This window comes from Lagopus leucura, unplaced genomic scaffold (genome assembly GCF_019238085.1).
Source record: "Lagopus leucura isolate 7727_CA_CO unplaced genomic scaffold, USGS_WTPT01 Super-Scaffold_100050, whole genome shotgun sequence".
Taxonomy (NCBI): domain Eukaryota; kingdom Metazoa; phylum Chordata; class Aves; order Galliformes; family Phasianidae; genus Lagopus; species Lagopus leucura.
This window is the reverse complement of record NW_024962296.1, coordinates 839,728-865,248: the sequence shown is the minus strand read 5'-3', so window position 1 is coordinate 865,248 and position 25,521 is coordinate 839,728. Positions and strand designations below refer to the sequence as shown.

Here is a 25,521-nt window from a genome sequence, read left to right as displayed (position 1 = left end):
TGTGTGAAGCAGAACAGTAGGATGTTGACTCCTGTTTTCAAAATGCTGTTTTCCTTTTCTTTCTCATTCTCTTGCAGTATTGAAAAATAGCTTGTAGTTCTGTAAAGCATCTTTACTTTTAATAGGTGGGAGTTGCAACATGTTTAATGCTTCCTTGTTTCATTAAGTGTAATTAATGACCTTACAGAGTGAGAAAACCTAGGATCACAGGTGTGGCTTGCTATACTGCTGAGTGGCTTGCTCTGTTAGCAGCTTTGCGAACACAGCTTTTGTTCTTGGTTCTGGATTCTGACTGACTGTGTTGCTGCTTTCAGCTTCCTGAAGTGTTACCTTCAGCTGCAGGCAGGTGGATCAGTCGGTTTGCACGTGAGCTCCTCATATCTGAAGTATCTGGTTTCTGGGAGAGCAATACGAGCCAGGGAGCTGCGGTTGTTTGGAACGTGCTTTTCTCATGTGTGTTGTGACGAGTGTTGGGTGAGTTTGAGATCTGAGAGCTTACGAGATCAGAGTTTTTCTGAGGCCTCTGTGAAAAACCATGACACAAAGAACAGATTCACAGATGCTCTGCTGTCATGATCTGCATGTTGCGTGGGTCTGGATTTGACCTGCGTGCAGAAGGATGCCTGCAATCATTTAACAGAAACCTTTTTCTTTTCAAGGAAATCAAGCATTCACAGCTGGAATTGTTTGTTAAGTGCACAATTGGTCACCCGTTTGGTTGGGAAGGTAGCTAACACTGTGCAGGTCAGAGGAAGCTCAGTATCAAGTACATGTTTGAAATTTGAGTTAGTTGCAATTTGGTTGGTTTTTCGATTAAAGATTGTGTTTTCTGAGCCTTTGCCTTTATTATATGGATTATATTTGCCTTTACAAAAGGTGCTAGGAAGAGTTTGTAAATGGATTTGAGCTCCCTTGTTGAAGCCTGGGGCCGAGGCAGGGAACGTGACATTGTGCTCCAGCTTTGAGTGCATGCAGCGTGGGCTTGTGCAGGTTTTGAAAGTGGAGAAGACGGCTTAAGAGGAAAGAGAAACACCTGCCAATATTAATAATCAGCCTGCAAGTGAATCATAACGATCGCAAACCCCAAAATAGTTGAGCATAGCAAAATTGTGTCACAGAAACACAGACTGCTGGGAAACTCGTACTTCTGTGGATGCTTTTTGTACAGATCTGTAGAGCAAACCTCTCCAAGACCAGATCAGAGAGACAGTTTGTACCAGGAAGATCTCCTCTGCAAGAAGCAAGTTTTCTTTTTTTAATGATTACCCCGTGAGATTAATATTTTTCTTGACCTCCCTTTCAAACAAACTTGTGAAGGCAGTAGAACTGCAGAAGGACACACAGAACAGAAATGTTTGGTGAGTTTTATAATTTACGGTAAAGTTTCAGGCAAATATCTTTCAATTCAGTCAGCCATTTAACTCTGGAAACATTTTGCCTGTCCCTCCCTGTTTGAAGCAAAGTCTCGGTTCTCAGGTTCTGCCGGTAGCATTGGTTATCTTTCTTCTCTTCAGATTATAAACAAAATCATGAAACGAACAGGATAAAGTGAAAAATGAACTCTGAAGATGATAAATGTTTTTCTATTCTCTTTAAAACCCTTTTTGTTTCTTTTGTAACTTGGGAGGTCAAACTGAACAACCTGACGTGTCGCCTTGAGGTTCATTACAGTTCAGCAGTCCCAGCAGTGTTGTGTCAGGTAGCTCAGCAGATGTTTCTCAGGCTGTGGTTCGCCTGGTGTGATGCTGGCTACAAATAGTCACAGGGGCTGGTGCTACAGTTGGACAGTGTGCACACTGCTATGGCTGCAGCACCTCTGGAGAAGTGCAGCGTTTGCACTCAGGCATGCTTAATGAGTGTGTGGCACAGGGCAGCAGGGGTCCTTTTGTCACATCATTGGCATATAAAAGCAGCGTGCCACTGATAAATATTAACTGTAGTTCTCAACAGAGGAAGTAGATGATGGTTAATGGTGTGTGCTGGGTTCTAAATGATTACAGTGGGCTCCGGACTGCTGTTGCAGCAGAGTCACTGCATTCTATTGCTGATTCAGCTCTGTGGCTCTGGTTTTGCCAGCACAGCACAAGCGTGTCACCTGGGGAAGTTCTGGCTTGGAGAAAGGCAAAGGCTTTCCCTTAGCGTTTCTTCCTCTCACCACCTCCATGCTTCTGTTGGAAGATGTCCTTCCTTGCAGTCATTAGTTCTCTCTGCATCTCTAAAACAAAGCCTCTGTTCCCCAAGTCCACATTTGGCTGAACTTAAAAACTTGAGCAATGCACGTTAGAGATAATTTGCACCTTAACGATAACTTGCTCAGTACAGCTGCAGTAAATGATCTGTGCTATCATTTAGGAGCCATCTCAGGTCCAGATGTACATGCCGTACAGCTGCTGTCCAAACCTCGCAGTATCTTCAGAAGCGTGCAGCGTGCTGTCAGCTGTGCTTTGGTATGTTGCTTATGGCAGAGGTACATAATAAGGCAGCTGTTTGTGAAGACTGTTCATTGCCACGTGCAGATTTTGAAGTTTCTCTGTGCTCCAGGGTTCTTCATAGTTGAGTATGTTTAAGGAAAACATTTATTTTTTCCCTCTTCTTCTCAAGTGGTACAGCCCAGTTTCCTAATTACCCATTAGAATTAGATGCCTATCTAATGCATTTCTGCTAGGTTCAATGTCAGTTTTCCAGACAAGGAGGAACACCGTGATTTTCCATATCTTGATCTAAAGTGTTATCTGGGAATCTTGCACTCAGCATCAGCAGTACCAAATTGCTAGCAGTATATCAGCCATATCCTGTTGCACAGTGGTGAATCCTGTTTGTTGCTCATTGTAGAATGGGGAACCACAGTGTTCAGACTTCAGGAAGACTTTTTCCCCAGTCTGTTCAGTCACAGGATATCTCCTTAAAACACATGAAGAAACAGCATTCCTTTCTCTGCTTTATTGCTATTGCTGATTAAATCCCCCTTCTGAACACATGCTTTTCATGCAGCAGACAGTATGAACTCCTACCAGCTCTTGACGTGCTTTTTTTTTTTCTTGCCCACACATTTCAGTATGTGGTTTCCCGGAAGCATTTGAGGGACAGCGGGTGTGATCTGTGTGTTTGCTCAGGAAGGTTCAACCAGAGGATAGGACTGTTTGCAGATATGGGTGAGCCTGGAGTGCGGCGGTTGATGGGAGTTTTTGCTGGGTGAACTCAGTGGCCTGTTTGAACAGCAGAAATGAATCCTATTCCTAAAGAAGTCGCAGTGTACATGCTGTCAGTGCTTCTTTTAAACTCACCAGGTCAAGACAGGGTGGGTTTTCCTCTGACCCAGATGGTCGGTTTCTCAGGAAAGTGCTTTAATATCTGATGCTAAAAACCAAGGGGTTTATTTTGATCATTCTTTGCAGTAAAATGCTTAATCTTTTCTTAACCTCTGAACTGACTTTGACTTTTCTTTTCTACAGTAGCAGGTGCTGCTGTAGGCTGACTGCTGTTGTCTTGACTGATGAATTAGCTCAGGACATTCAAAATGGTATCAGATGATAGATTGTCTTCCAGGTTCAGTGGTCTGTTGGAACTGCAGCAGTGGCAGACAGCGGATAAAATGACAAAGAACAAACACATTTAGCAACAAGAATAGGGCTCTTGGGTAACTTAACAGTAAATGCAGGCATTGTGGTTAATGTGACTTGGCAAAGGAAACAGGGCTGTTTCTGTCAGTGTATGTAGGTCACTCCAAAAGTAATGCCTCCTAGTGGCTGGCAGCTCTGCACATAACAGAGGGGTTGAAACTGTGTGATCTTTATGGTCCTTTTCAACCCAGGCCGTTCTATGATTCTGTGATGATGGTCTTTTGTGCTGCTGAAGCACACCACCCGCACCTCACTGTGCTTACATCCACCAGTTGGTCTCTGTAAACATTCAGCAAGTGTTGGTAAATGTCAGTTAGTGCTAATTTTTCTGCATGGAGAAATATAGTGGCAGCCATTTGTTTTATAAGCACTTCCATGTCCAACACAATTTTGTCTGACTCTGCTGCTGTCTCTGTTGGGCAACAAAATGTCACAGGATATTGGTAGGAAGGTTCAACCTCAACTGCCATCCCACCGACATCTGCCTCTGACTTTGTGGGCTGACAGAATAAAATAGGAGCATTTCTTTTGGAGCAGCCCTCATAGAAGGCAAAGCACTGCCTGACACTGTTGAAAGGCATCAGTGCCATGGAGTAAATCAAACCCCAGCTATGTTGGCAATGGGAAAAGTACTCTTGTGGCTTTTGTGTTGCTCCACGGTTGTGAAACCTCCCACCCTGCACAAGGCAGTCTCATTACCCTAAACTTTGCAGCACTTCCACCCTGTGAGCCATGGCTGTGTTTCTCCTCATTGAGACCCTCTAGCTGCTGACGAGAACAGATGTGGTTAGCAATGCACTTGCTCCTGCGGTTGACTGAAGCTTGATTCCCTGCTGAATCAGGATTGTCTGTCATCAGCTCCTTTCTGTCCAGAAGAGATGTGCCCTGCAGTTACATTGCTAGTTATCCCAGTCAACTTGATGCACCTTTATGGAGTCATGTCCTTTACAGACTCCTCCTATTGTTTTCAAAACGTGTAGAGTCACTATAGAGTCTTGAGTTGTGCTTGAGAGATTATGACACGGGAGACTCGCTTTTGTGGTACAAGCTGGGAAGCTTCCTTCCTTATAGCTTCACTATAACCAGGGATGAAGGGTCTGTATGGGCCAGTTCTCAGCCAATTCCTGAAGGCCTGAGGAAATTTGTATCTCAAAATGAAACAGCCATGTGGTCCAGTGATGACTCGGAAGATCAGATTGAGAAGGGCATGCAGAGTATGAAAAGGCTTCTACTGATGGAGAAGATGTCTTGCTTCCAATAAAACATAATTTCTCTTTAATATGAACTAGAGCTTAGAATTTTTCAAGAAACATCTGTAGTTGTCGTTTCTGTAGTGAGCCTGTGCTACTTCTCTGCTTCTTGTCAGCTTCATTTGCTGAAGGCTTCCTCTGAAGGAGCAGGAGAGAGAGCTGCCTGCAAAAAGAATGCTTAGGAACCGGTGCATTCATGTGCTTTGCCCTTGTTGGACTGAATGCCTGCAAGGATGATGGAGGTGTAAATTAGAAATACAAGCTGGAAACAGAAGAGGAAACAACATTTTGGAGAAACAAATGTTAGTCTTGGTAATAACTTAGAATTAAAAGTACGTCTTCTTGTCTGCTTATTTCTCCCCTTAGATTGCAGACAGTCAGTGAGGGAAGAAGAAGGAACAGTAACTATCAACAGGAGAGGAGCTATCAAGCAAGCAAAGATCCACTACATCAAAAATCATGAATTTATTGCTACCTTCTTTGGACAGCCCACATTTTGTTCTGTCTGCAAAGAGTTTGTATGGTAAGAAGGAAGCTCTAACCTTCCCGCACCCCCAGAGGATAAATATCTGTAACATTGCCCTCATATATTGAAGTAAAACATAGATGTAAATTCATCAGTAGTACAAGTTAGAAAGTATTTACTCTCTCAGACTTTGGGATATGAAGTATCTGATAGCAGAATAAAGACCCATCAAGAGCAAGAAGCTGGATCAGTTTGGTAGGGAAGTCATTTTAACAGTAAGCCAAATCAGGAGGAATTTCCCTGTGATTGAAGCTTTGGTTTTTTTCTGTGTTCTCCTGCTAATTTGATAGCCTTTCAGAACATACTGCTTTTATTTCTAAGTCTTGTCTTCCTATGGCAGTGGGTTCTGAATACCAGAACCTAGACCAGTTCATTAATGGGACCAAATGGTCCCATGGATGAAGGAATTGAATGACATAGTGAAAATAGGAAAAAAAACCAAAACATTTGTATTGTAGCAAGCATGTACTTACGTGATTTCCTTCTCTGTCATTTGTTTTTCAGGGGACTGAACAAACAAGGATACAAATGTAGGCGTAAGTTGAATTCTGTCTTTTTATTGTATTACTTCCTACATTATTTTATAGATCTAATTTTACAGATCCATTAGTGACCTTAGGAAGAAAATCCTGTAAATTTGCACAAACATCTACGTCATCAGTAGATGCCAAACATAAATTTTGTGTCATGATCTAAAGTTGCCTAGTTGTGATTCCTACCTGAAATTTTAGTACCAAGATGTAGACAGAACTATTCTTCTAATGTGTGTGTAATACACTGGGAAAGCTGCACTCATACATGACAGCTGCTTTTGTGAAACCTTTTGTCAAATGAATTACAATTACTGATGGATTTTGCAGCTGAATTCAAAAGTACTTCATAACTTAGAGTAGATCTCTGTGTGTTATTTCAAATAGCAGGGGAGGTGTCAAAGAGGATCAAAAGCCTAATATTGTCCTCATATCATCAAATTCTGGTGGCATTATCTAATGGAGACACATTTGTTTTAGAAATAGAGGCTATGACACAAGAGGATGAAAGGGAAGCTGCTTTAAAAAGATCATATTGATAGAAATGGTTTGGTACGATGGTATGATGATGTGTTTGTCATGTTGTGCTATGAAATGCAAACACCTCATCCTGTGTATTCATTATCTGAAGAAATCCTTTTTTTTTTTTTTTTTTTTTTCCTTGTACATGTCATGAAGAGTGCAACGCTGCTATTCATAAGAAATGTATTGATAAAATCATTGGGAGGTGTACTGGTACTGCAGCCAACAGCAGAGACACGATGGTAAGAGCTGGCACAGCGTCCTTGGAGTGTAGCTACGTACTCCTGAGCTAACAAAGCCCTGTATGGAAACAGGCAGGTCCATTCCGGGGGGTGTTAAGAATGGATTTGAATATGTAGTGGGTGAAACTTGGAAGTAAACAAGAAAAAAAAATGGTAGTTAAAAGCCCTAGAAGGAGGTGGGCAGTATTGATGGGTGCTTTGCTCCCTGCAATGAAGGATGCATTCGTGGATCAAGAAGGATTTTTGCAGGCTTCAAAAGCCCCAAATACCAATTTTTTTCTCTTGGATGTGTTTTGTGGCATGGTGCATAGCTACACCTAGTGATGTATTGTGAGGGTGGGGTGGCATTGTTTTCCCAGTGTTTTGAGTGTGTGTTGCAGAGACTCTTATCTTTCATCTGTGTTATACGACACCAGTTCTTGGAAGTGAGAGTTGGCTATTGTCAGGACCCCCTAGAATCTCACCTGATTATCTCGTATATATTTTACTCTGTAGCTTCATGTTCTCTGCTAATGTGGTAGGATGTAAAGAGATGCTAAAACCATGTTTTTGTTCAGTAACTGCCCTGTTAGGCTGGGATATGCACCCAAATTCTTACTTGCAGTATCAAGTGGGGTATCCGGGATAAAATTGTTGCAGCTTTGTAATTTCCAAGCTATTTTCTGTAGGAAGCTGGTCCTCCTTTGGGTCGAGTGCCTCACCCATCTCTCTGCCCACAGTTTCAGAAGGAACGTTTCAACATTGACATGCCTCACCGCTTCAAAGTTTACAACTACATGAGCCCTACTTTCTGTGACCACTGCGGCAGCCTGCTCTGGGGGCTGGTCAAGCAAGGACTCAAATGTGAAGGTATGGAGGAAGAGGGAGGGCAGCTGTGACCTCCCACTGCTTGTCCAGCAGGATCACTTTCTCTCTGCCCCCTGCTAGAGATTAACTACCACCACACACTGCATTTGTGTGTTATGCAGAATGAGATTTATCATCCCTGTATTGTTCAAACAGCTCTTTAGGAAAGGGGGACAGCAAGGTGCTTGGCTTGTGTGACAGCTCAGCCAAGCTGAGCATCTCACACAGTTGGAAGACATGCACTGGAGATGTAATCTTGAGCATAATCAAAATTGCTGCTGGGAGTAGCTGAAATCTGGTGAGACTGACTCAAGGTAGCACCTAAAGGGTAGTTAAAGTGTTCTCTGCAAATAAGATTTCTGTAGTTCTGTCACAAAAATGTAAGATGATCTTCATTGTAACAGACTTTGAGAAGAATGGTTGAAACCTTTTTTTTGTATTTTTGTAGCCTTCATTGTTTTAAAGATAAAAATTTTAACTTTTATTTGTAATCATAGATTAATGTCTAACCTGGGCTTGCTGTAATTCTTATGAACTGCACTGAAAAAAAAGCCATTTTGTTGTAATCTCAGATGTTATTTTCCTGGTGCTTGTATAACTGCCCTTAAATTTATTTTAGAATGTGCAATGAATGTGCATCATAAATGCCAAAAGAAGGTGGCCAACCTGTGTGGAATTAACCAGAAGTTGCTAGCTGAAGCTTTAACTCAAGTCAGCCAGGTATGTTTTATTGCCCTTTGTCATTGAATTAGTTGTTTGAGAGCATTTTGGTTTTTATTTTACTTCACCTACTCCACATCACTTCTGTTGGGAATGGAAGTTTGGAACTGAGGGAATGTAAACAACTTTCTCTTCTTAATTTGGCCATTAGGAGAATAACAGTGATGTCAGCACCTTAGAGGTGAAGCTGAGGAGAGAAGCATCCCTCCTGACAAAGAGCTCAGAAAAAGGAGGAGTGTTCTCCCTGAAATGCACCTTGGTTCTTTGACAGTCCCAGGGTTATTTTCTCCCTTTCTGTTTAATTGTGTTCAAAGCATAAAGCTGAAGTCTGTTTTTTCTCGGGCTTCAACTTGAGAATTTCCCTTGAATGCTAAAATTAAGTGTGAAAGGAGAAACAGACCAAATGATTTCAGTTTTTATTAATCTGATACATACAGAAAGAAAATGCCCCTGGAATTAGCACTGGCCCCATAAGTTACCTTGTTGGTCTCCTGCTGCAGTGTGGCTGTTCTTTGTGTACAGACTGCTGTTGACTTCTGAGTTGGAAATTGAGATTCAAACACAAGCTCTGAAATAAAACAGGAAAATATATCACAAAAGCCAACAGTATTTCCTCTCAGCTGAGGCATTCCTTTAGCTTTAACAGGATATTTACTTTGGAAACACAGAGAGCTGTTACACCAGCTTTCACAACACAGAAAAACTTGATGTGCTCATTAGTAGAACGTGATCTCTGAGATCTTCCTACCTCAAATTCCTTTACATGTGCTAAAGAAGGATGTCACACGCTGACTCTGGTGTGTCCAGAACTGCAGTGGTTCCCATCTCCTCTTTCAGAAAAATCAACACAAGTCCAGGGAACAGTTTCCTACAGCAAATTCAAACCAAACAATTATTTTCACTGTGGATTCAAACCTTTTGTCACCTTTTGTAGTTTTTCAGCAAATAACTACACAGACTGCTCAGGATTTCTGGCGATTGTTTTTCTTGCAGTGAAAGAAGTAAAGTGATTGGCTGAGCTGAAAAAGTGTGGCTAAATAGCCTGTGAACTAGAATTCTACAGGAGAGATGTGCTGGGAGTTAATTATTGAAAAGCAAAGATTGTACTGCCATCACACTGCATTTACCAGCTGTTGTTGTAGATATTGCTGAAGTACCAGTGTCAGTAGAGCTTAAAGTGTTCCCTTCCTCCTTAGAAGTCCACACGAAGGTCTGATTCTGGATCTGTAGAAAATGTTGGTATTTACCAGGATTTTGATAAGAAACTTCGAGGTCCAGGAGGGGATACAACAGGTGAGAAAAGCAACCATATTTTCCTCCAGCCATTTACCCACCAGACTGCACAAACTGCTGGTCTCAGTTATTCATTATTGCTTTCTGCTGGATGATCTTTTGAACAAGCATTGTTAAAAATATACACACAGTTTTTACCTGACCAGGCAAAGTGCTTAATAACTTCTTGGCCAAGAGCAGTGTTTTTTCAGTCTATGAGCAAGCCCCCTTTCCTGCAGGACACCTGTGTGTTATCTCCTTGTGGCACTGTTCCTGAGTGGCAGTGGGGGGCAGCTCACTGCTCTGACACCTCTCCACCTCCCCCAAAATGTCACATATGTTGTTAACCATCTTTCTTTGTTCCCAGTATGTAAGAAGCCTTTGTGCAGTGACAACTGCTGTCAACTGTGGAGTTCAAGAGCCAGAACACTAGCTGAGGTTGAACAGCTGAGATAGGATTCCAGATCCCACTTAAATGATCTCAGCAGGTTCAGAATGAGGGTTTATTTGTATTTTTTTACTACTGTTAAAGAGTTCTAGCAGTTAATATATCTGGGTTTAGCAACTTGTGGTTATTTATTCAGATGTAATTGTAACAAAAAGCTGACTTGGTATCAGATGAAAATCTCCAGGCTGAGTAAGAAGTAAATGGTAGTTTCGCAGCTATACACTGAGATGGTTCTGCTGCAATGCCCAGTAAGAAACTGAGTGTCATGTTATTTATCATACTTGTTCTGGTTTGCCAAAAGAGAGCAAGTAACCTCTTGCAAAGGTGGGTTGGTTGAATATTAGGTCAGGATTGCAGCCATTGAGATTTCTGCCTGCTTCAAATGCTGTGCAGCTTGCAGGGTGTATAGAGTATCATCTTGTGATTGTCATCAGTGTCTTGTTGTGACATGGTAGATCTGTGCAGTAGGGATCCAAGGAATTATGTTATTAATTTTAGAATATAATCAAATTTAGCTGTTGTTTTCGTGCTTTTTAGCCAGCATCATCTGTTGCTAGTTGGTGCAGAAGGTGGTCGTCCCCTGTACTCAGCTCTGGCTGAGGTCTCGAGTACTGTGTTCAGTTTTGGGCCCCTCACTACAAGAAAGACATTGAGGTCCTGGAATGTGTTCAGAGAAGGGTAGTGAAGCTGGTAAGGGAACTGGAGTGTGAGTTTTATGGAGAGTGGCTGAGGGAGCCATGATTGGTCAGTCTGGAGGAGTACAGCTTCCTGAAGGGAGGTTGTGATGAGGTGGGGGTTGGCCTCTCTTCCAGGAAACAGCAGTAGGATGAGAAGCAATGGCCTCAAGTTGCACCACGGAGGTTCAGGTTGGATATTTGGAATAATTTCTTCTCCAAAAGAGCGGTCAGGTGCTGCAATGGGCTGCCTAGGGAGGTGGTGGAGCCACCACCCCTGCAGGTGTCCAAGAAACATTTAGACGTTGTACTGAAGGACGTGGTTCAGTGGGGAATAGGTAGGTGGTTGGGCTAGATGATCTTCAAGGTCTTTTCCAACCTTGGTGATTCTTTGATCAGATGCAAACCAGATTTTTTGTGGCCTCTCTCCTCAGACTGGAGGACTAAGCTCTCCTCTCCTGTTCTCCAAATTATGCTCTGTTTCTTAGTGATGAAGTTAGGCTCTTTCATTTTCGTAATGTATGTGTTGCTTAAACCCAGCATCAGAAATGATCACAGATTCCAATCCAACGTTATCAGATGTTCTTGAGTAATTTAAACTCGTTGTAAACTATGTGATTTGACCTGTATGGTTAGATTGGCCAGTGTCCCAGCAGCAGATGAACTGAAATAGGGTGTCATTGAATTGAAATAGTGTCACTACTTCCTAGCAGGGGATCTGAGTTGTGCAGTTTTTCTAAATATACTGAACTTTAACCTCCTTTTTGAATTAGCAGATAACAGCCAATATGATAAACTCTGGGAGGGAAGCTCTGCCAAGCCAGCATCACGAATTGCAAGCAGGAGAAAATTCAATATTGACAGCTTTGTCTTCCATAAAGTACTGGGGAAAGGAAGTTTTGGAAAGGTATGTAGTACATTTACAGAGCTTAAACTGACAGCCTTGCTTGGTCTCTGCAGTACTATGGGCTGTTTCTGTTAACCAGAACTGTCTTACATCCACTCAAGTAGATAACATTATAACAGAACACAGTAGAACACATCCTTGTCAAAAAGACAAAAAGTCTTCACCTGAATCTGTCAGATAGCAGAAGGGATTCATTAATGCACAACAGGTTGTGAATTATTTAATATCCAGTTTAGAGGAATTGCCCTTCATCCAAAAGGATAATTCATGTTGATACACTTTGTATAGAAAGGGACTCAGTGCAATGGGAGGGGATACGTGGGAAGGCAGCGTGACCTTCCACTCCTGTCTGCCTCTGCTCTGTCGTGTGCAGCAGTGGTGTGACCTCCTCAGGGCCTGTCCTCTGTTGGCTGTGAAACTCCAGTTCCAATGAAGAAACAGGCATCTATTTATGCTATCACAAGACAGAAAAACTGCCCTGACAGCTGCCCTGCCTGTGTTCCATGCTCTTTGTACCCCATCTCCTCTTAGCTACGCCCAGCAGATTCACCTTCCCAAGTCTCACCCATCCTTCCCACTCATGTGGTTGTTTAGTTGTCATGGCGCTTGCTGTAAATGCCCTTGACTTTTCCTTACCTGATGCCTTACCAGCAGTCTTTCCTACACCTGCTTTAATCTCATCTTTCGTTTCATTTGTAGGTCCTGCTTGCTGAGCTGAAAGGAAAGAATGAGTTCTTTGCCATCAAAGCTCTGAAAAAAGATGTGGTGCTAATTGATGATGATGTGGAATGCACCATGGTGGAGAAGCGGGTCCTAGCACTTGCATGGGAAAATCCATTTCTCACGCACCTTTATTGCACGTTCCAGACAAAGGTAAGGAAAAGAAACCCAGTGGCAGCAGCGACACAACACGTGTAGCCTCTGAATGGGTGCTGCTACCAACGGTCAAGGGAGAATAGCTGAGGGGATTTAACTTTGCTTCATTCTTGTTGTGCTCCCCTGCAGTAGTTCACAAGACTTGTGCAAAGTACACGTGAGTGTGATGAGGAAAACAGAATGGGATCTGAGTACATCTACACAAAGTGGAGTAAGAGGCAGTTTAATGTAAAGCCTTGACCTTAGCTTTATCATCCTCAGTGAAGGGAACAAAAATGACTGTCAGTAATGACAGACAGAAGTCAGTAAGTCTGTTTAAATGTATATTTATATTAAATCTAGAAGCCCACAGAATACACAATGAGCTCCTCAACCTCATAAGATCATGCTATTCAAATCGTTAGCAACTCTTAGGGGTGCACAAAACAGGTAAATATTTCAGGATATGAGGAATGTGGCCACTTGGTACCCAGGAGCCACATTGCTACTTACTGTGTACACAATGGCATCAGTGATGTTTCTGTTCTCTGATTATCTGCAAACAGGATCACCTGTTTTTTGTTATGGAGTTCCTGAATGGGGGAGACCTGATGTTTCACATACAAGACAAGGGGCGTTTCGATCTCTACAGAGCAACGTAAGTCCACAATGCTTCAGTCCCAATCTCCATGCATGCTTTATGGTTCTTCTGCTTCTGGTTCTAACATTTACAAAGCACTGTCATGTTTTGCTTTAAGGGATGCCTGTACATGAAGATGCTAGGTAAGCCACAACATACGCCAGCAATGAAAAAGTACAGCATTAGTGTTCTCTAGGAGAGTATTTCCATGGAAAAAAACGATTTCATAAGAAAACAGCATTGGAGGAGGCTGGGAGAATCTAGTAAATAAAATCACTAGTACAGGAGGATAGCATGCACTTCACACAAAATGTTTGTAAAAATAGGAAAGTGATTCTGTCAGTAACCTATGGCAAAGATAACTGGAGCTGAAGACTTTAAAAGATGCAAAAATATCGTATTACCCCAACTGTAACTTTTAGTTTTAGGTCAGTTTTTAACTACCTCACCCAGCAGAATGCCTGTAATTGTGTCATTGAATGGGAGAATCTCCAGTGTAACAGCATGGGGTACCCAGAAGCACCAGTGCTATTGTATAACTGGACAAGAAAATGCCTGGTGTTACTGCGTGTTGTACTGAGGAAATGCTCACTGGATTAAAGGCATACATTCTTGGGGGAAGAGAAAGCATTCCTTAAATGTTTTCCTTGGTATCCTGGATTATCACCTCCTTTTGGAAACAGAAGCAGTGCTTCTTTTCAGCCTGTGCTGCAATTGACCAAGCATAGAAGGATATAGGTATTGAGGTCTGTCTCAAATGTAGCCTTTAGTGCCCCATCACCACCCCGTGCAGTGCTGTATTAAGCTCCCAGTAACTGCATTTCAAAGACTGTTTGCGTATTTCTCTATAAATACATCCTGAACTATTAGAGAGTAGAAAAGGGACAGCATTCCACAATGAAAGAGAATTAAAGCAAGTTGCTGTCCCCACTGTTTGGCATCACAGCTGTGTGGTGAAGGTTAACTCGCAGATCATAACATCCATCTGTATAAATACAGGCCTAACATTAAACATTGCTTTGCTCCTTCTGAGTATGTAAAGGAACGTATAACACTTCTCACTTCATGAAGCTTTATGTTAGTTCTTTTGGCCAGCTGCATTGTCTCATGTTTTAACTGGGAAAGACAAACTGAAAGGCGTTTTGGTTTTTTCAGGTTTTATGGAGCTGAAATTTTATGTGGGCTACAGTTTCTTCACAGCAAAGGCATTATTTATAGGTGAGTGCCATCCAGTTCCAGCGTGGGAACTAGGAAATGCCTTAGCATTTCATGCCTCTTTGAGTTACTGATTGATGTAACAAGTAAAGGCTTTCTGTCAGACATTTGATGTTATTCCAAGGGCATTAAGATGCCTGAGATGAATTCTGTATCTTTGTGTCTTTTCCTTGGCAACCAGAATGATGGAATGTTATTTATGTTACACAAAAGCAATTTTGTCTGTTATTTTTAAACTGTCCCTTCAAATCACGAGTCTTTCCAGTTCAGTGGCAGTGGTGAGGGTCCCTGTGGGTGTCAGTTCCTGCCAGCCCTGTGGAATCACAGAGGTTGAAAGTCGTCTGCTTTTGCCATCTATGTGAAGCCACAGGATCGATGCTTCTGCCTCACCAGGTGCAAATATCAGGAACCAGATGCTCATCAGATGCTTTTTACTGTACATATCCACATGACAAGGGATCCTAAGTCTCTGAAGCACTGTTTGGTAGCTGCCTGTTCAGGCAGCTCTTATCTCTAGCAGACAACTTCTGTGTGTTTGAGAGCAAGTTGTGCATGGCCTCAGGTACGTGCAGAGATGTCCAGTAGTGACCTTCTCCCTTTACTGCTGTAAAGAAACACCTGTTGGAGCATGCTGTTATCAGCAGGAAATCTTTCCATCCCAGGTTTTGTAGAGCATTTCCAGGCCTGCTTATAAATGTCCCTACATTAAATTAGTGCTCCTACAGGGAGATTTCAGAGTATGGAATATTTTCAGAGAAACAGTACCATTTACCAACAGGACATCAGCAAAACCAAAGGCACTTTTCTTCCCCATCACACATAGGAAGTTGACCAATGTAATCACAGAACCCAACTGGAGCAGTTTTAGGTAGGTGATGCACGTCAGTGAACCCCTCTCACCCCTGCAGATGATTTTAGAACTTGCAGATAGATAAGAGCAGTGCCTTACGTTACAGTGAGCTTTCCCTGTCTCAGAAACTTACTCAGGTGAACAGCCCAAACACAGAAGGATTTACAGTGCCTTGCATTTGAGCAGGGGCTCTTGGTTCCTACTGCAGCTCACTCCTCTGGTTCATCCTGCAGCTCACCCTTGTGACAGTGTAAGTAGCTGATAATGTAAGCTTAAGCTCCTGGGGAGAAAAGACTGCCCTGTTCTCATGTAAAATCTGCTCAAGTCTTGGTAAGCAGAAGGGCTGCATGGTTTCTCTCCAGCCTGCTCTCCTCGGTATGTGCTTTTGCAGCCAGATGGACAAAAAAACACATTGCAGTCAAAGGGAGGGAATGTAGCTTTTGGAAACTGCTGTTAAAAAAGGCTCTTGCTGCGTGAGGAGTGCAGTTCTGAGAAAAGGCACCAAGAGGGCATGTCACACACAGTGGGCCACAGCACGCAAAGTGCCTTGTGCTGTGACTAGGAACAAGTCACAGGTGGTACTAAAATTGGGCAGCCTTCGAACATTGGTGCTTGTGGCAAACACTCCTGGCATCTGACAGCTTTTCCTCTGAGTTTCACAGTCGGTGCAGCACTGCTGTTAGTGGTGAGGCATTAACTCACACCTCCTTCCAGAGGCAACCGAAGCACTGAGTGGTTCTGGACATGGAAGCATGGTGAGGATTTTACGATCACTTTGTATGGACACCTCAGCCTCCTTCTTACTCTGAGGAGAAGTCTTCCTCTCTCCCTACCATCTTCAAAGTACAGGAGTTACTACTCATAGATGCTGTGTTGATGGATGATTATTTCTTTAAAAAGCCTCTTTGTGTGATGTAGGGAAGGCTGTTCTTAGCCAGGAGGAACACGCATACATCTGAATCCAAAAATGATTCACTCGTGTTTCAAACATGCTGTTTTTCTTTTATCCCCCTTTTGCAGAGACCTAAAATTGGACAATGTTATGCTCGATAAAGAAGGCCACATCAAAATAGCTGATTTTGGAATGTGCAAAGAAAATGTAGTTGGTGAGAACAAGGCAAGCACTTTCTGTGGGACCCCAGACTACATTGCTCCAGAGGTGAGTACATCAGTGCCACACACTGCTGCAATGGATTTAACGCACCCATATTTGAGTGGCCTCTGTGGTTATTCTTCCCTCTTAAGAAAAGCAGTTCAAAACTGTTTAAAAAACAAAGTAGTCTAATTAGCATAAGAAAAACATTAAATCTGAGCTTTTCTGTGGAAGGCTCATAACATTTGTAAGTGTTCTCTATCTGCACTTTACAAAACCCCGATTTTTTTTCTTCTAAAATGTAAATTTTTCAGTTGCTGAAAATCTGTAGCTTTCCCTTTTGCCTTACATGCAGGGCTCCTGCAAAATGTGTGCAGACATGCACCCATGTAAACAGCCAAAATTCAAAGAAAAATGGCTTCTGAGGAGACTCTCACAGTTAAATTCCTTGTGTTCAGAGCTGGTTTCTTATCTGAGTTGCATGATAGTCAAATAAGGTGGTTAGCTATTAAAAGCAGTACATGTCAAAGTCTGTTGGTTAATAATCTGCTTTCATTGCTGTGTGTTCCTCCATTCCCTGTTTATTACTTTGTAATGAAACCAGAGTAGATGGTTCCAAGAATGTGGCATTTAAAGTTAATGGAGAAAACTTGAGAATGAGAGCAAAGTTGTGTCCTCTGAGCTTCCAGGCAGCAGCTGAGCATAGTGCTACAGTGTCAGCAGTCCTGTCAGACAGCTGGATTTTTCCACCTCCCCAGATAAGCTCGTTATTAAAGATTCCTCTTAAACTCACACTTCTGGTTTTTTGGCACACACTTCTGCCTTTTGCTAATTAGTCACGTTTCTTCCCCTGTACTCTTTTCATGGGACAAGATTCTGCAAGGCTTGAAGTACACATTCTCTGTGGACTGGTGGTCATTTGGGGTCCTGCTGTACGAGATGCTCATTGGGCAGTCCCCTTTCCATGGGGATGATGAAGATGAGTTGTTTGAGTCGATCCGCATGGACACACCTCACTACCCACGCTGGATTACCAAGGAATCAAAAGATATATTAGAAAAGGTAAGTTGGATTATCCTGGAGTGGGTCAGCGTAGCGTATTTCTTGCGAATAGGGGTGTTCCCTATGAGCCCCATACAGGACAGGCTGAGAGCTGGGGCTGTGCAGGTGGAGAAGAGAAGGCTGCAGGGAGAGCTGAGAGCGGCCTGTCGGTACCCAAAGGGGCTGTAAGAAAGAGGGGGACAGACTCTTCAGCTGGGTCTGTTGTGACAGGAAAAGGGGAAATGGTTTCAAGCTAAATGAGGAGAGATTTAGATGGGATATTAGGAAGGAGGATTTTTTAGTTTTTGTTTTTGATTGTTGTTGAGAAGTGGTGGTGCCCCATTCCTGGGGACATTCAAGGTCAGGCTGGATGGGGCTCTGAGCACTGATGGAGCTGTGGGTGCCCCTGCTCACTACAGGAGGAGGAAGGGATGCCTTAAATGTCCCTTCCAACTCAAAAGATTCCATGATTTCCTGAAATCTCAGCTTTTTAAAAGGAGCTGCTTATCAGCTAGCAGATAACTTTTACAAATTGAAAGCCAAGGGAGGTTAGTAGTCATGCCTGTTCACCGTCAGCAGCTTCGCTTCAGCAGCACACCCATTACTTCTTCCAGTGCCACCTACCTTCTTAGCACATGGGAGACATCATTGGTTATCTTGTCTTGCAGCTATTTGAAAGAGATCCAACAAGAAGGCTTGGTGTCACTGGGAATATCAGAGCTCATCCTTTCTTCAAAACCATCAACTGGATGACCCTAGAGAAGAGGGAGGTAGACCCTCCTTTCAAGCCAAAAGTGGTATGTGGATGATTCTTTGTTTCTTGGCACTATTGCAAATGCCCTAACTATTGCAAATATAGGAGTCACGGGTGGTTTCTCTAACTTGCTTCAAGCATTCTTACTTACTGTAGTTTTTCCTGAAACCTGGAATGCTTTGCAGTCTGAAATCTTCCTTTTAAGACCACCTTCGTATGTGACCTATTTACCTATTTACCTATTTACCACTCCAGCCTTCAGGAAAAATCAGTTCATAGTTCTGAAGTCCACCCTTCTTAAATCTTCAGATCAGTGGAGAAGTGAATGTTTTCCATGCCTTCATGTTAGCACTACTGCTGACACTGCTGGGCTTTTCTCTGCTGTGTTGCCATGTTGGCAAAGAACCAATAAACTTTGGGCTGCCCAGCTGGTCCCTGTACCAGTGTGCACCAATACTACATACCTCTGCTGCTCCAAACTCATATGAGAGTCTCCAGCTGGGCAGAAGGATGTTCTTCACACTGATATTAAAGCTGTTTGCAGTGCATGTGCCTGGTGTTATCTAAAAGGAGGAGTGTGTAAAGAACAAACTGCTTTTAGTCTGCATCACCACAGGCTCTCGCTGCTTCATCTGAGCTAAAAATTGAGATCAGTTTTCCTTAACCCTGGTGCAGGTGCAGATAAATGATCTAGAGATTAAGCTGTCTTCTTAAAATGTCCTTATATACTTGGTGCAGGAATTGTTCCACTTACGAGTGGGAGGCGTTAACATAGAAGGCACTGCGGAAGTTTAAGAGTCCTGCAAACTGTAAGCTTTGAAGGTTCAGAAAGTAAAAGACGGCCTTCAGTATTTCTGAGGGCAATGCTGGGAAATTCTGGGAATTCTTGGGAAACATGCACAAATGTTAGTTTTATCCAGACACAGACAGCTGGAGGACAGCATCAGGTCTTTCTCTGAATGAATGCAGACCTTAAATGCTTTCAGGAATTCAAAAATATCTGTGGGCTTAAATGTGACTGCACTGCTTGCGGAGGCAGAGGATCCTTGGGTCATTAAGTGAAACTTCATCATGAATCCAGGTGGTTCTTTGTTCAAAGCAACACAGAGCTGTTTGTTTCCAACCACCAATCTGTAACTGCCCAGGTGTAAGTTGCTGTATTGTTTAAAGTAGGCAAAGAATTTTTTTTCACTGAACCCAGAGTGTGGGGTTGCTCTGGAAGCCAGGTTTGCAGCCCTGCCCCCAAACTGTCATTCCTTCTCTATTTAACAGAAGTCAGCAAGTGACTACAACAACTTTGACAGAGAATTTCTGAATGAGAAGCCAAAGCTCTCCTACAGTGACAAAAACCTGATCGACTCCATGGATCAGTCTGCGTTCGATGGCTTCTCCTTCACCAACCCTAAATTTGAACAGATCTTAGAAAAATAGTCCGAACAGAGCCAGACTTCCAAATGCTAGGAGCAGAAAACTGCAGTGCTCCGTGCTGTGTTCCAGTGATGTGTCAGTACTTCAGCACAGCAGCTCAGTAGTGTGGGTAATCACGTGTAACTGCTGCTGTACTGGCAGTGTTCTTTTATGCATGGCCGGGTGTGAGGTATGTGAATCACGTGCACTATTTTCTCTGTTTGGGAAAATGTAAATTGTTTGGTTACTTGAATGTAGTTATGTTTTATATATATATAAATATATAAATGTGCTGTATATTTTGCTCAAGACATTGGAGAATGGAAGATGTCTTTTTAAAAAAACATGTTTGAGCCTTGGTTCTTTTGTCCTCACTTCAAAGAAAGTTACATTAAACTTTCATTCCTCACTTTGATTTCTTTCTCGTGGACGAATACCCAATTAAACTCCAGTTGTAATTAATCTACAGTAGAAAATGATAATCATTTTCAAGTCTTTTCACTTACAAAGATAAGAAAAACTTCTAGAATTATCTGAAATGAGGAACTAACAGCCTGCAGCTGGTGGAGGCAGCAGGGCAGTGCTGCTCTGGGCACTGAGGCCCACACCCAGCAGCCCATACTGCAATTCATTAGCTGCACATCCTTGGCTCTGACAGTTAATAAATGCCTTCATCTTTACTAGGGAAACATAAGAAACAAACTCATTTCCTCCCCAGAAAGGACTTCTTAAAAACCTGTGTGTTGCAGGAACTCCTGCTGACTTTCATTTCTGCAGCACAGCCGGGCAGTGCTGTGCAACTGCAAAGCTGCTGCCAGCAGTTCCCCTCCCTGCTGCGTGCCAGGCTCCAGGGGCGGCTCTAAAGGAGGGCAAGCAGCTGCTCTGTTCTTGAGCTGTGCAGCACCGTGCCCCTCAACCAGTGGTGCTGCCCTCAATCACTTCATTCTCACTTTGCCTCTGGAATTTTCATGCCACCTCAACTGTATGTGCAAATATGTGCCAGAAGGTGGCAGGTGGAAGAGGATGCAAGACCAGTGTAGTATTAAGCTTGATTCAGACCTTAAAATACCAAAAAATGCAAAGGAAGAGTTAACAGTCTTACCTTCCTGCTCCCTTGGGCAAATCTTCACATTCTCACCTAAAAGAAGAACTGCTCCCCAGCGCTTCCACTGCTGCAGTAGCCATGGAAAAAAAACAGCAGTGCAGGGTGTAGCATTTGATCTTTATTGCTTGGATCAAATGTCAAACAATTACATTGGTCTGAAAGATTACAACGATGAAGGCCAACAACGTAAGAACAGGTAGTTTAATCTCATTCAGAAGTCTGCATCTGAGCTAGCGAGTGCATTAATCAGAAGGCAGCGGAACAGACACAAATACTACAAGACCAGGACGAGGGTTTTTACCTCCCTGTGCTGATTCGGTCAGGGCTGCATGGCAGGAAGAGTGCAGGACATGGACAGCTGCTCAGGGCACTGCTGGTGCACTGCAGTCCTCCCCAGTGCCTCCCAGACAGAAGTCACACAGCAGGTAGAATGCAGCTCGCTGCACACTTACATTCACTGTCTACACTGGCTCTCACCAGCTAGAAAGGGGTGGATGCAGTTAATGATTTAGTACCTAAAGTCCCACAGACAACTTCATAACTTTTTTCTCTTCAAGTATCAGCATAACAGTTTATTTACACTTCTATACAACCTTTTTTTTAATTATTATTATATTTTTTTTAACTCAACACCCACTTAGTAAAACACTCACAGTATATTCAAAAGCAGGCTATAAAAATACCTACTGTACGAAAAACATTCAGCTTCGAGGAATCATACAGCACCTCCGAAAGGGCAGAGAGGTCAAACAGAGAGGGGGAGGAAAGAGCAGCCTCCAGCTCACCTCTCGCGGGGGGGAACCTCTCCTTCCACCACGCTCCTCAGAGGCGCAGCCCCCTGCTTCCCCAGCCCCAGGGGCACACATCTCAAGGAGGAGCTGTGGAACGGCTCCGGTCACAGCAGAGAAGAGCCCTGCTTTCCCAAGCAAAGAACACAAAATCAGAGGGGGGGAAGCGTTCTGTGCGTTTCGCACAAAGATGGCCTTGGTTTCTATCATCAATAAGTTAAGCAGCACCGTGTGGCGCTCCTCACACAAAGCTACAAACACAGCTGAATGAAGAAAGGGCTGAGACACACACAGCTCGAGCCAGCAGCGCTCACGGCAAGTGTTCCTGGTCACCTCGTGCCTCCCCTTTCCTCTTCTGCAGTGGAACCCAGCGATGTGATATGGTTTACTTCCAGCACGGAGCAGCTCGCTGACATCAGCTTATTAAAACAAACCACGACAGCAGCACAGTATCTTACAAGTCTTGCATGAACAGAAGGCGGCGCATCCCCAGCCTGCAAGACGATGTTATGAGGACCCAGTATTTCACACAGGGATTGAACTGAGTTCTGTTGCCTTTTGTGGTAAAGGTTCGGTCACTTGAAGTCCTTAAGAATAAAGATTTAACAAACAAACAACCAAACAAAAAGACAAAAAGCACCATCCATCAACAACAAGGCAGTCCTCCTTCCTGGACAAAGCCAGCACAGCGCTGGCAGCTCACTTCAGCTGAGGGTAACACACCGAATGCAAAGCAGTTTAATACTTAGGAGGTCGTCCCCTCAACAGACATAGAGAAACCCATTTGTAGCACTGGAGTTTCATAGAGAACTACAGAATAGCAACGAAGAGGTTGCTTAAAAACAACAATAATTAAAAGACAAAAAGGCATGCAGGCCACATGACAAAGAAGTTTCACAATTTACCTGATGTTTTCTCGCATGAGCTATAAGAAAGGTGAAATGCCACCTCACCTTTCTGTACTGTTTCCTGATGTATGCGTTAGATGTGGCTATAAAGAGAAACATACGTGTTGAAATTCATCCCGAAACTGCTTCCAAATCACAGTGCTAAAAAGAAAAGCAGCTCCTGCAGCCTCTGCATCCTGAGCCCTTCCCCAGCTGGCGGTCAAACAGCTGCCAGGCCGTCCTGCAGCCATGCACACACAGGCACTGCTCTGCCCGCTCTCATTGCCCAGGCTGCTGCCCCACACACATCCCACAGCCATTACTTCAAGCTCTGCCCTCCACTGTGCTCCACGCTACAGCGGCCCCTGGAAAATGTCACAACCCCACTCAAGCACAGGATCTATCAGGTGGTGAAACTCACTGGAATCGTTCTGTTTTCCCAGGGGAAAGTCTTCCCCTCTCATAACAACTTCAGTGTCTTTGGGCAAACCCAAGATCACAGTGAGACAGAAGCTAGCATTGCTGATGAGCTTTCTGATTGAAAGTAGATTTGCAACACGAAGCCTCCAATGCTCTAAACGCAGGATTCTGTCTGTGTTAAATAAGCCTCTCCGTAATTCTAGGCAATGATTCACAGTAGAAATAAGAGAAATTCTTAGAAAAACACTTAAAGTAAAGTCTAGTTAAAATCTGACAGTAAAACTGACACGGGCAATTAACCATCTTGCAGTATCCACAGATGAACACTAAAAGCCACTGAAACAGCACAACTTTACGTACAGAAGTCTACAACCAACTGGACTCCGTCAGCACGGATCTCTTTTACCACTACCAGGAGTTAACCACAACTACAGCTGTTCTCCAAAGAAGCTGAACCACACTGGGAACGTCTGAAGGCGGAGGGGAGCTGCGCTCTGCCCGCCGCCCAGTGACGCCTTCACCGTTCTCAGGGCCCGAGCTGCCGCTCCGTGCTCAGGTGCTGGAGGAAGGGCTGCTGCCTCCGGAGCCGCAGCTATAGGTGGTTGGGTACTGTCCTCAAGGCTTCTTCTCTCGACCGGTCCACACCTACATTCTGCAAATTTAAAGACAGAAAGTACTTGAAGGCATGAGTCACCCCGTCGGCCACCGCTCTGCTCAACTCGCAGTGCTCACACAAGACAGACATTGTGCAAGTTCTGATGTTCACTGCTGCAGCGCGACTGGAAAGCACAGGGACAGGAGGAGGGGTCCCAGGCTGGGAATGAAACCAAGGCTGGGAAACCAAAGCCCAGAGCACAGCAGGGCACTCGGAAAGCCTCTCAATGGCACAGGTTACAGCACCTCTGCTGGGACAGTCGCTTTTGGACAACTGGTTTCTGCATGCTATGTTTGTGTCACATTGTTCTACTTAATTTTTATTTATTTATTTTAATTCTAATCACTGTTTCTATCTACTAATCACTTCCAGCATTTCACACGCAGTGCCACAGAAAAATAACACCGTGCAGCAAAGATCATCAGCCACACAAAAAGGACAAAATTGGGATGGAGGGAAAGCCATCTCTCCTTGGTGCCTAGCTTGCTTATGGAACTGACTCCTTAATGCCTGCCAGTTCCGGTCCTGGTAGGCAGCCTAGTCACTGGCACATGGAATATCTCCCAGAAGACTGGTAATGTGAAGTGTGGGACTCATAGGCACGTTGGCAGATGTCACACTGATATCAGGTAACATTCTCATGGTTTTACAGCCCCGCTGCTTGGCCTTTTCCTTCCAAGCACGTCTCTCCAGTCCAGCTGAAGGAAGCAGAGCCTCATACACAGCACGCACCGCCCCACCAGCCAGAGTGCAACCTACAGCACAGTGAGCCACCCCCAGTCGATGGTGCTGGGACACTCCGTCACTCTTCCAGAAAAGAAGGGATAAAGAAGCAGTACTAGACTGGATTTGGGGGATCAAGCACACCCATGTTATTTCTGCCCTTACTAACACTCCTTCAGCCCTTTCTTTTCTCACCCTCTGGGTACATCAGCACCAGCCACCACAACCACAGCACGGGCACAGGAGAGCTGGAGAGCACCCAGCTGCTCTCTTTGAAGGAGAAAACCACACTCCTGTGCCAGGAAGAAGCTCCGCAGGGCAGCCTTCCTTCTGGAGACACAGAAATGGCACCAGCATCCAGGAGCACGAGGACTTGGCAAGGTGCTCTCCTCCTGACCACAACAGAGACACCCACTGTGCTGGCATTTGTCTCATCTGTCTGCGTTTCCTTAGCAATTGATGTAACATATCCAAAAACTCCTCAAGAATGTGGAGATGTCTCCACAGGCAATGTGAGAAGATTGGCTAACATCTAAGCGAAGCATCTGCTGTTGATTCAAAGAAAATTAAATGGAGCTCGAAATGGAGCATCAATGTGCAGAAATGGAAGCAGTGGAAATTAAGAGCGACCAGAACTGAACAGCTACAGCACAAAACAGAGGAAACAACGTGGCCAAGACAAGGAAAAGCCACCTCTACTTAACTGAAATCAGGCCTGCCAGGCAAAAACTGCATCCCACCAGCTGAGACAGAGGGAATGCCAATAGGCAAAGCTGAAAGCATTCAGTCCTTCAGTCTGAACAAAGGTGAAGGGGAAAACGCCGTGAAAGCGAAGCACAGGGAACTGCCATGTGGAAGAAATGCTACAAAGTCTAATAAATAAACCTTGGGGCTTATCAGACAAATGAGACGTGAAGCTGAAAGACCAGAAAGGGAATATCATCCCCTTAATGGTAAATGAATTCCTGCTCATAGCAATCACCTTACATCTAATTAGTGCAGCTGGCACCATTCTCACTGCCACAGCAACCATGGGCATGGGGAAATAAAGGCTGCAGCAGAATGGTGCTGCATCTCCTCTGGTCAGTTTGAGCTTTTATCTTCTTTATGGATATTTTATGCGGTCTTCGAAACCCTGAGTTTCTAAGTTCTGAATGGTGTGTGCTGGGCAGCTCCAGCTGACTTGATGTCACAGTCCAAAGTTGCAGAGGGCCTGCAGGAATAGCACCCAGGCATTTGCTGCTCCTACTCACACTGCTGTGCTCCCTGGGCTCCCCAAGGCACAACAGTGGCAGAGCCTCCCCACACAAGTGCTGTGCACCGAGACCGCTGCCATTTCAGTGCTCAGCTTTGTTCCTCCACTTGTGATCTTCACACCAAAGCTGGAAGACTTTGCATAAAGGGCTCAGCCGGGGATGGAGGTTCTGAACTGTGCAGGAGCCAGGAAGAACGCAGAGGCAGATGAGGTTTGTAAGGATCACCCACAGCTGAAGAACGGGCACATGAACAGAGGGATGAAGAGCACAGTGCA

General features: G+C 44.0%; 2 protein-coding genes and 1 long non-coding RNA gene across 14 annotated transcripts in view; 1 reads left to right on the top strand and 2 right to left on the bottom strand.

The window, feature by feature from the left end:
- The window catches only part of PRKCD (protein kinase C delta), a 60,906-nt gene extending 41,085 nt beyond the window's left edge, over nt 1-19,821 (top strand). For 4 of the 5 annotated variants that reach the window (XM_042885488.1, XM_042885491.1, XM_042885490.1 and 1 more), the window contains 14 exons: nt 5,237-5,393; nt 5,901-5,932; nt 6,605-6,690; nt 7,410-7,539; nt 8,156-8,256; nt 9,453-9,549; nt 11,424-11,557; nt 12,257-12,430; nt 12,979-13,070; nt 14,208-14,270; nt 16,138-16,276; nt 17,084-17,272; nt 17,920-18,048; nt 19,278-19,821. In XM_042885488.1, the coding sequence (XP_042741422.1) occupies nt 5,237-5,393; nt 5,901-5,932; nt 6,605-6,690; nt 7,410-7,539; nt 8,156-8,256; nt 9,453-9,549; nt 11,424-11,557; nt 12,257-12,430; nt 12,979-13,070; nt 14,208-14,270; nt 16,138-16,276; nt 17,084-17,272; nt 17,920-18,048; nt 19,278-19,436 (1,682 nt within the window). In that variant the 3' untranslated portion in view covers nt 19,437-19,821. The remainder of the gene's footprint in view (nt 1-5,236; nt 5,394-5,900; nt 5,933-6,604; nt 6,691-7,409; nt 7,540-8,155; nt 8,257-9,452; nt 9,550-11,423; nt 11,558-12,256; nt 12,431-12,978; nt 13,071-14,207; nt 14,271-16,137; nt 16,277-17,083; nt 17,273-17,919; nt 18,049-19,277) is intronic. The other variant, XM_042885492.1, reaches the window with a different exon arrangement.
- Nucleotides 8,659-17,407, bottom strand: LOC122187732. Its single transcript, XR_006181399.1, has 2 exons — nt 9,005-17,407; nt 8,659-8,824 (listed from the first exon to the last, which is right to left on the bottom strand). It is a non-coding gene; the product is annotated as an uncharacterized LOC122187732 (long non-coding RNA).
- Nucleotides 19,822-20,613: 792 nt separating the features above from the next.
- The window catches only part of LOC122187731 (6-phosphofructo-2-kinase/fructose-2,6-bisphosphatase 4), a 43,300-nt gene continuing 38,392 nt past the window's right edge, over nt 20,614-25,521 (bottom strand). For all 8 annotated transcript variants that reach the window (XM_042885502.1, XM_042885500.1, XM_042885499.1 and 5 more), the window contains one exon: nt 20,614-23,264. In XM_042885502.1, the coding sequence (XP_042741436.1) occupies nt 23,205-23,264 (60 nt within the window). In that variant the 3' untranslated portion in view covers nt 20,614-23,204. The remainder of the gene's footprint in view (nt 23,265-25,521) is intronic.